Source organism: Urocitellus parryii, chromosome 7, assembly GCF_045843805.1.
Source record: "Urocitellus parryii isolate mUroPar1 chromosome 7, mUroPar1.hap1, whole genome shotgun sequence".
NCBI classification, from domain to species: domain Eukaryota; kingdom Metazoa; phylum Chordata; class Mammalia; order Rodentia; family Sciuridae; genus Urocitellus; species Urocitellus parryii.
Window position 1 is genome coordinate 81,435,109 of NC_135537.1, and position 11,181 is coordinate 81,446,289.

Consider the following 11,181-nt stretch of genomic DNA (forward strand, 5'->3'; position numbering starts at 1 on the left):
TATTTAAAACAAGGGAAAGTAAAAATATTGTGATATAATATGAAATATACCTGATCTTTGTCCCAGATTCCTGTGTGGTAAAACTTCTAAAAACTGAAAAAATTTCCTGAGTGATAGGAAGGTCTTTGTTACTCCTAATGAGCTCTTTTGATCTACCCACTTAATGCAAATAAGATTACCTGGCCTGTAGATAGTCTCAGATGACACCAATCAACAAAAGACCCAGTAACCAATGTTAAGTGGGTTGAAACATGCAGCCCCACCCACTGACATCTGGTAAGGGGGTTGAGAGGCAGGAGAATTAGCTCTACAAAAATTCTTAAAAGCCAGGTGTGATACTGCATGCCTGCAATCCCAGCAACTCACTTGTAAACTCAGGAGGGTAAGGAAGGATAATGGCAAGTTACCCGCCCCCCTTTTTTGGTGCATATAATTATACATAATGGTTGGATTCATTGTTACATATTCATATATGCAAATGATAATAACAATATAATTTGGCTAATATGGCAAGAAAAGTTTTGAGGTGATCCTGGACAACTTAGTAGAAACCCTGTCACAAAATAAAAAGGCCTGGAATGTAGCTCAGTAGGAGAATATCCCTAGGTTCAATCCCCAGTATCACCAATGAAGGGGGAAAAAAAAAAAAACAAGATTTGATGAACTCCTGAACACAGGAAGTGCTAGGTATTTCAGAGGGTGTGGAAATTAGAGCAGATTATGCTAAGTGAAGCTAGTCAATCTTTAAAAAACAAATACCAAATGACTCCTTTGATATAAGGGGTGTAAACAAGGACAGGGTAGGGAGGAAGAGCTTGAGAAGAATATTTACAGTAAACAGGGATGAGAGGTGGGAGGGAAAGGGAGTGAGAAGGGAAATTGCATGGAAATGGAAGGCGATCCTCAGGGTTATACAAAATGTCATATAAGAGGTAAGGAGGGGTAAGACAAGATAATACAAATGGAAGACATGATTTACAGTAGAAGGGGTAGAGAGAGAAAAGGGGAGGGGAGGGGAGGGGAGGGGAGGGGGGATAGTAGACAATAGGACAGACAGCAGAATACATCAGACACTAGAAAGGCAATATGTTAATCAATGGAAGGGTAACTGATGTGATACAGCAATTTGTATACGGGGTAAAAGCGGGAGTTCATAATCCACTTGAATCAAACCATGTAATATGATGTATTAAGAACTATGTAATGTTATGAACGACCAATAAAAAAAAAAAACTAAATATAAAAGAAAACACCATTTACCAAAATTCATGGGGTGCAACAAAAGCAGAAATGAGAGAGAAATTCACAGCAGTAAAAGACAAGCAGTATTAAAAGATAAGTCAAATAAATAATCAAAATTCCAACCTCAAGAAACCAGACGTAGGGCTGAGGTTGTGGTTCAGCAGTAGAGTACTCACCTAGGACATGTGAGGCCCTGTGTTTGATCCTCAGCACCACATAAAAATGAAATTTTTTAAAAAAGGTATTTTTTTAAAAAACCACAAATACAAAAAAATTCATAAACCAAGCAGAAGGAAAGAAATAATAAAAGAGCAGAAATCAAATACATTGATAATAGGAAAATAATTTTAAAAATGAATAAAACAAAACCTCAGTCTTCAAAAAGGCTAAGTACAACTAGTAAACTTTTAGGAAGACTGACAAAAACAGAAACATAAAAAACACAAATCATCCACATGAGTATGAAAAAGAAGTTCTCATCGTAAATCCTGCAGCCAGGAAAAAGAAACTGAAGTTTAAAAGCCCCTGAAAATAAATCTCCAGGCCCAAATGACTTCATTATAGAATTATGCCAAATTTTAACAAAGAATTAACACCAATTTTATACAATATCTTCCAGAAAATAGACAAGGAGAAATACTTTCCAGCCATTTTAGGAAACTAGTGTTACTGATACTATAAGCAAACAAAGATAGCAACAAAAACAAAAATAAACAACAATAATATCTTTCATAAACATAAATGACAGATTCTCAACAAAAAATCAGCAAAAGGAATTGAACAATATCTAAAAAATACTATGCATCAAGAGCAAAGAAGATTTATTTCAAGTGTAAAAGGCTGATTCAACACTCAAAACTTAACCAATGCAATCCAACGTGCTAAAAGGAAAAGTTTAATCAATTGAAACGGAACTGATGTAACAAAGTCCAATAACCACCTATGATAAAACTATCAGCAAACTACAAATAAAGGTAAATATCATCAACTTTAATAAAGAGTACTACTATACAATGACACTTGGTATGCCTTCTAAACTCGTAGTAAAACTAATCTCCAGTGTGATAATATATGAAGGTAGCGTCTATAGGAACTGATCAAGTCATGAGGTTGAGCTATAATGAACAGGATTAGTGCCCTTAAAAATAGTCCCAGAGAGCTCCCTCACCTCTTCTACCACATGAGGACTTGAAGGCAGTCATCTATAAATAAGAAAGTGGGTCCTCACCAAACACCAAGTTGCTAGCACCTTGACTTTGGACTTCTCAGCCTTCAGAACTGAAACACAAATTTCTGTTGTTATTAAGTTACTCCATTTTTATATTTGTTAAAGCTGTCCCAAGAGTCTATTTTGTATTGCTATAACAAAAATGCCAAATAAGAAGATTTTTGACTTATGATTCTGATGCCTGAAAGATCCAAACTGCATGACATCAATATGATACCCCTTGGCTGTATCACAACCTGGCAGAGAAGCATAACGGGAAATAGTCACATATAGAAGAGAGCAAGTATGTAGGGGTAGCCTTGCTATGACAACCCACTCTTTTGAGACAGCATTAATCCATTCATGAGGATTAAGCACTCATGATCAAATTACCTTTCATTATGCTCTACCCCAAGATTCCACCACCTCAGGGCTGCCACACAAGGGACCAAGCTTCTAGCACATGAACCTCTAGGTGAAAAATTCCAATCACATTAAACCCTTAGCAACACTACCTATCAAAAACCCTACAGCCAACATACTTAACTACAAAAGAATAAATCCCTTTCTCCTAGGACCAATAATAGGTAAGGACATTTTCTCTCACCATTCAATTTGACATAATGCTGTTCTAGCCACTGCAGTAAGGCAGAAACATAGGATGAAGTGAATGCAAAGGCATTCTGATTGAAAAAAAATAAACTAACTCTATTTACAGATGACCCAACATCAAAAATGTCAAAGAATACTATAAGTTACATGAACAACTAAATGCCAACAAATTAGACAACTACAATGAAATGAACAAATTCCTGGAAAGATACAAACTAGTAAAACTGACTGAAGTAGAAAGAAAATGAATAGGCCTATAACAAACAGATTGAGTTAGTAATCTAAAAACTACTCAAAAAGAAAGACTGAGGTTCAGATGGCTATAAGGGTGATGTATAACAGACATTTTAAAAAGCTTTAATACCAGTTTTTCAAGAACTATTCCAAAATGTATTAGAGGAAAGACTTCCTAATTGATACCATCATTATCCCAATAACAAAACAAAAAAACATAACAAGAATACAGACAGTACTGCTTTATGAATATAGATGCAAAAATCCTCAACAAAATACTAGCAAACTGAATCCAGCAATATATAAAGAGTTATACACCATGACCAACAGATATTTTCCCCAGGAATGTAAGATTAATGTAACATCCAAAATTCAATCAATGTAACATATATCACTAACAAGATAAAGAATGAAAATCTCAACAGATGCAAGAAAAGTGGGACTAGAGGTATAGCTCTGGGGTAGAGCATGTGTTTAGCTCTGGGGTAAAGCATGTGTTTAGCTCTGGTTTCAATTCCAGGAGGTAGGGGGACAGGAGACAAAAAAAAAAAAAAAAAAAAAAAAAAAACTCTCAACATACTAGCAATTGAAGGGCATTTCCTCAACCTGATAAGGAATATCTACAAAGAACTCAAATATAGCATCATACAAAACAGTGAAACACTGACTGCTTTATTCCCAAAGAATGTCAACTGTTCCCACTGTAAATATTTAATATTGTACCAGTTTCCTAGTCATGGCAATTAGGCAAGGAGAAGAAATAAAACACCTAGATTGAAAAAAGGCAAAATTATCTCTACTCAGTTGATACAATTTTTTAATGTAAGAAATCCTAAGAAATATACACACAATTAGAACTAAGAAATGAGTTCAACCAAGTTGCAGAATACAATCTCAATATTTTAAAAAATGTATAATTGTGTTTACATATGTAATTAGCAATAATAATTACAAAAAAGTAAAATTTTCAAAAACTGCATCAAAAATAATAAAATATTTAGAAATAAATCTGATAAAAGAAGTAAAAGACTTTTATGCTGAAAACTATAAAATATAGATCAAAGAAATAAGGAAGAGCTAAATAAATTGACAAACTTATGTTATTCAAATGGAAATGCAAGAAAGTCACAAGAATAAAACAATCTATAAACAAAATAGAAACTCAAATTTCCTGATTCCAAATTTTACTGTGAAGCCACAATAATTAACTAAATGTAGTATTGTCTCTGGACACAAATCAATGAAATAGACATCAATAAGATAGAAACCAATATCCAGCAATAAATTCTTAATTTATGGTCAACTGATTTAAGTGAGGGTTGCCAAGACAAGTTAATCAAGGAAAGGGCAGTCTTTTGAACAAATAGCACTGAGACAACTAGATATCCGCATGCACAAGGCTTCGAAATTAGATGCTTAACTCACACTATATACAAAAATTAACTCAAAATGAAACAGATATAAATTTAAAAGCTAAAATCATAAAACTCTTTGAAGAAAACAGTAATAAATCTGCATCACCTTGGTTTAAGCAATGATTTCTTAGATATGACACCAAAAGCACAAGCAATAAAAGAAAAAAATAAAAGAGACACCATCAAAATTTTAAAACCTTTGTGCTTCAAATGATACCATCAACAAAATGAAAACTGGGATAGTTGTGGCTAAGTGGTAGAGCATTCACCTAGCATGCATGAAGCACTGGATTCAATCCTCAACACCACATAAATATAAAATAAAGATATTGTGTCCACCTAAAACTAAAAAATAAATATTTTTAAAAAAGAAAAGAAATGAAAACCCATAGAATGGGAGAGAATGTTGACAAATCATTATGTGATAGGGGAAATGTATACAGAATTTATAAGGAATTCTTACAATTTGGCAATAAAAAGAACTTATAAATTTATAAGAGTTATAGTCACACAACTCAACAAATAACATCAGTCAGTGTTCTGTTTTAGTTAGCTTTTTCATCACTGTGACCAAAAGACCTGACAAGAACAACTAGAGAAGGAAGTTTCTTTTGGTTCACGGTTTCCAAGGTTCAGTCCATGATCAGCCAACTCCATACCTCTGGATCACAGTGTGGCAAAACATCATGGCAGAAGAGCAGGGCAGAGGAAAACAGTTCAGGACACAGAAAACAGGAAACAGAGAGCTCTGCTCACCAGGGACCAAATATAACCCCAAAGGCACATCCCCAGTGACCTGCCTCCTGCAGTCGCACCTTACCCACCTGCAGTTACTGACCAGTTAATCCACAGCAGTGGATTAATGCATTGATTAGATTAAGGCTCTCATAACCAATCATTTCACCTCTGAATTTTCTGTCATTGTTTCACACGTAACAGAGTGCTCACAAAGATATAGAGAAATGAGAATCCTTATTCCTTGTTGGTGAGACTATAAAATGGTGCGATTACTTCTGAAAACATTTTGGCAGTACTTCAAAATTTAAACATAAGAGCTATCATATAACCAGAAATTCTGCTAAAGAAAAACTTAGATATTTAAAACAAATGTTTAAACTAGAATTATTCCTAACAGCCTAAGGGTAGATATAATCCAAATATCTATTAACTGATGAGTGGATTGTTAAAATGTGGTATGTCCATATAATGGAATGTTATTCAGCCATAAGGAACAAAGTACTAAATAGATGCGTAACACGGACAAACCATTATTCTAAATGACAGAAGCCAATTACAAAAAGACCTCATACTAGATGATTCACTTTCTATGAAACATCCAGAAAGGCAAATCCATAGATAGGAAGTAGCTCAGTGGCTGCTGCTGGAGGATGAGGGAAAAACCAATGGGGAATGGCTGCTAATATGAGTGAGGTTTATTTTGGGGATGATAAAAGTGGCCCATAATTTTGAATATTCATATAACCAAATATATTAAAAACACTGGAATATACATTTTAAAAGGATGAATTCTATTATGAAACTGAATCACAAGCCAGTGGGACTATAAAATTATATAGCCATTCTGGAAAAGCTTACATGTTTCTTATAAAACTAAACATCTAATTACTATACAACTCAATGATTACATATTTGGGTATTTATCTCAGAGAAATTAATTTATTTTCATACAAAAACCCATACATAATGTTCAGAGCAACTTTATTTGCAATAGTCCAACACAAAACAACCAGATAATATTTCAATACAGAAAAGTTAAGCCAAACTTGGTGTATCCATTCCACAGAATTATAGAATTATACTCAGTAATAAAAAGAAACTACTGATATGCAAAACTTGGATAAGTCTCTAGGGTTTTATGCTGAGTAGAAAAAAAATCAAGAGGTTACATAAAATGATTTCATTTACATAACATTTTTGAAATAACAATTTTTTTTTTAATGGTGACAATGGATTAGTGGTTGCCAGAAATGAAGGGAGAGTTACTGGAAGTGAATGCTGGGATTATAAAAGGGATTCTCATGTTCTTTGAGCTGTTTAGTATCTTAAATGTTGTGGCAGAAATAAGAACTTACCCATATAATACAAGTGTACAGAACTGCTATTGTCTGAATGTTTTCTCCCCCTTCTCAGTCCATATGTTGAAACTCTAACCCCTAAAGTGATGATATGAGGTGGTGGGGACTTTGGTAGGTGGTCGGATGGTATGGGATTAGTGTCCTAAAAAGAGTTCCTCACCTTTCTACTACATGAGGATAAGATGACTGTCTAGCAACCAGGAAATGGGCCCTCTCCAGAATGAAAAGGATCATTGCTTCCATCTAGCATTGCCCAATCCCCATTAACTGAGATCAATTCCTGTTATTTATAAGTCACTCCATCTATGGTAGTTTGTTATAGAAGCACAAACACACAAAGACAAAACTAAATACACATACACATAAACACAAATCTTGGAAAACCTAAGTTAATTGGACTGAATTGTGAATATACTGATGATTATAGTGTACAAAAGTTTTGCAAAATGTCAACATCAGGGAAGAGTAGGTAAAGGGTACCTAAGATCTCTATTATTTCTTATGGCTGTATGTAAGTCTATATCTTAATAAAGAAAATTTTCATACCATTTTATCTATCTGTGAACATATATTATTTTGGTTAAAAAGAAAATATAGTTTTCCTATAAATGGTATATTTTGTGTGAAGTACATGACAATAGAAAGTCCCATAATAAAGTTCTCTCTTCCATTTGAAGGATGACAACATCAAAACTAAAATATCAATACTAAATAGTCTAAATTCTGTAAGTAAATCATCCGATAAGATTACCAAAGCCCTAAATTGGAACCATAACATACTCCTACCAAATTAACTGAGAGAATTTTCTTACATCAGTGAAAATTTTTAAAACTAAATCCTCTTCCTATTCCTTGTTCACAAGATGAAAGAAGGCAATTCCAGGAAAATCTAGAAGCAAAGTAATTGAGGATGTAAAATATTATTGTCTTCATATTAATAATTTTGTCAATATCATATGATTTTATTAATGGTTTTCATTTCATTAACATATATGGAGTATATGTATGCTCGGCACATCACTCCATGCATTCTTATTATTTAATTCTCATACCCTACAAAACAGGTATCATGTCCATTTTACAAAGTCACTACAACTTAGAAATGGTTAAGTATATCTAAGTTGGTAAGCAATGAGTCAGTACTTTCTCCCACGAATGCCTAATTCTTGAAATGAGGATTCTAGTCATTGATTCTCCATTATCACACTTTAACAAAAGTGCCCATCAATAATTATCAATAACTCTTCCCACAAAAGGGCACCACCAGTGAGTTTCTGCTTTGGCTTTTAGTACCTGGGAATTCACTGGGACTTAAGTCTCAAGCCCACTCACTGTATCAGAATCATTAGCCCCCTCCTAATCATGGCACCTCTCCTGCCATTCTGCACTCTATGGCCAATTGCTTCAGTGTTGCCTTTTGAGCACTAAGACTCCCATCCTTCTATGAACTTAATTTTCCAATCACCAATCCCTGGGGTTACTGCAAAAATGACCCAAACTAAGGGCAGCTCCCTCCATATTTTCTTATCACATGTCCTTGGTCACTAGCCCTCTCCTCTCACACATACTTACAGACATTCATGTAAATACCTATACACAATCACACACTTCCATACCCACACTTCTCTTCAACCCTCCATCTTAGCCTCATAGCTCAAGCTGTTACACCTTCCTAAAGGTAAAATATCAACTGCTATGAAAATCAGCCAATCTCCCCCAAATTGAGCTCTCCTTTTTTGTATCTCAGAATGTTCCTATTCTCTAAAACCAATACCATCAAGTTTTATATGTCTTGAAAATCTGAATAAATGATGGCAATTAGAAAATCTTTGGCTTTTAGAGAATACCATTTCAAATAGTGTACACCAGTGATACCTAACAGAACTTGCTGCAATGACATAAATGTTTTGTATTGTGCTGGATACCCAGAAGCCTCTGACAACATGTAGTTACTGTGCATTTGAAATGTGGCTAGTGGCTGGGTGTAGTGGTGCAGGCCTACAATCCCAAGTACTGGAGGCTGAAGCAAATTACACACACTAGCCTAGGCAACTAAGACCCTATGTCAAAATAAAAAAATAAAAAGGATTGGGAATGTAGCTCCTCCCTCCCCAGTTTGGCAAAATAAAATAAAATATAGAACATGGCAGGAAGACAGCAAAGGGAAATAAATGAGCAGTTGTAAAGACTAAAAAGATTAGGGTAGCAACATCAGGGACACTCCAAAAGAAATACAAGCAGGTGGCAAAAAATCAACACTATGACCACCACAACTGATAGAATAAAAATGATGTCCTCATGAATGCAGTTGCAATCATTTCACATATCGTGCCTGTTACATAGTTGCTACACACCTACTTCGTGCCTACAAACTGTGCAGGGTGCTGGAATACAGACTGGAAGCACTTAACTCCAGATTCCTCTCCCACTGGCAGAAAGAGAAAGTTTCAGAGGAAATTTAGGAACGACAAGAAAAGTAGCAACACGAAAAACTGGCAGAGGCATGCCGATATCCACTGCTGTCTTGGTGCGTTCGTTATAGGAATGAATCAAAAAAAAAAAAATTAAAAAGAACTTCTAGACACCAGCGAGGAAGAATATATCTCACTCACTAGTTCCCAACTCAAGCCCCAGAAGCCCACTCCGTCACGCCCACCGCTGCCACCCTCGCCTTTCCCACAACAGGAGTAGCGCACACAATCCGGGCAGAAGAGCGACTTGGGGGCGGCGGCAGCAGCACCCGCACGCAGACCCGCCCGCCGCGGCCTCGCCCGGGCTCCAGCTCGCAGGCTGGAGTGCCCGCCAGCCACAGCGCCCACCCTCTAGCCCAACCAACCGGCGTTCACGCCTGCTGAGGACTAAACCGAGCTGCCACCGCGGGCCAGCGCTTCCCCCTAGCCACACGCGAAACCGCACGGTCTCAACTCCCGCCCCACCGCGCACCTTATGACTGCGAGGGCGGCCGCCGCCGCGAGGCATCTCCACGCGCGCCGCCTCCCTCCTCTCGCTGGTACCGCCCCCCCGAACGCGCGCGCGCAGATTCCCAGTCGGCACGCCTCACTGCGCGCTGCGATTGGTGGGCGTTCGAGCGCAGGGCGGGGCTTCCTGGCGTCCCGGCGCTTTCCGGGGAGCTACTGGGCGTCCGGCAGGGGTACTTTATTTCGGGAGGGGGAAGCGTTGGCGGCGCTGCTTCTCGAACTTCTTTCCCGGCTCTGAGTCCGAAGCGTCTGGAGCCCGTCGTTGGCGAACCGCTGCGCTCACCGTTGGGTTTCTTAGAAGAGAGCTTGCAGACAGGATCGTGCAGTGTTGACTTACGAATTGTGTTGTCTGGCCCAAACTAACCTTAAGTAAACATAAAATGAAAACCCCAAGTAAGCTGTGCCTTGAATAATCATTCTTAAGGAGCAGCTGTAGCTGTTAGTGTATTGGGGGGTGTTATTTCCCGATATATTGGGGCGAGGGAAAGAAACAACTTCCAAATATTAAAGAGTAGAGAATCTTCAATTTATGAGACGTCAAAATCAAAGAGACTTGTTAAAACACGGGCCTCTGGATTTCCCGAGTCCTGTAGGTCTGGCATATGGCCATAGAACTTGTAGATTTCTAACAAGTTCCCAGATGCTGTTCCAGGGATCCCTCTAGAAGTGAATATACTGGTGTCTCAACACTTTCAGAAATAGTCTTGAAACTAAACACAATGGGAAGGAGGCCTGGGACTGAGTAAAAACAAAATTAGGTTTGTTTAAAGTCTGAATAGGAAGATTCTGTAAAGAAGTTATTCGTTGTAGAAAAAACTAAATTGATAATTTTTAAAAATTGAGAAAGTGTCTGCCTAGGGAGGAGGAAAGGATTCTTACAAAGTTGTATTCTCAAATGGGACATAACTTCCCTATGTTCCTATGTGAATATGCCACCAGTGAAACTCCACATCATGCACAACCACAAGAATGGGATCCTAATTACAAGTATATATGTATAATAATATGTCAAAATATGATCTGTATGTCAAAATACACGGTACTATCATGTATATATAAAAAGAATGAATAAAAATTTAAAAAGTTATATTTTTAAAAATATGCAGAAATGGAGTTTAGTCTGCTTTAAAAGCACTTTTTCGTATACCTCAAAGAAGACATTCTTTGGTGGTGTTTCACACTCTCCATCTTTTTGCCTGGTCCTCATTCTTCATTATCTCCTGTTTGAAATCCTTTTATATAGTACTCACTCTAAAATAGTTTTAAAAAATGAAAGAAAAAAGTGTTAGCTTTAGCATGACATTGTTGTTATACTAATACTATCAGCACTTCCCAATATAAACCAGATACTAAAACTATTTTGGGTTTGAGACTACTGAGACTCAACCAAGAAAAGA

The 11,181-nt window shown here is 36.8% G+C and overlaps 1 protein-coding gene across 1 annotated transcript in view; it reads right to left on the reverse strand.

The window, feature by feature from the left end:
- Nucleotides 1-9,821, reverse strand: part of Spidr (scaffold protein involved in DNA repair) — a 392,656-nt gene extending 382,835 nt beyond the window's left edge. Inside the window, exon 1 of the mRNA XM_026395186.2 lies at nucleotides 9,750-9,821. Coding sequence (XP_026250971.1) covers nucleotides 9,750-9,785 — 36 coding nt within the window. The 5' untranslated portion in view covers nucleotides 9,786-9,821. The remainder of the gene's footprint in view (nucleotides 1-9,749) is intronic.
- Nucleotides 9,822-11,181: the final 1,360 nt, after the last annotated feature.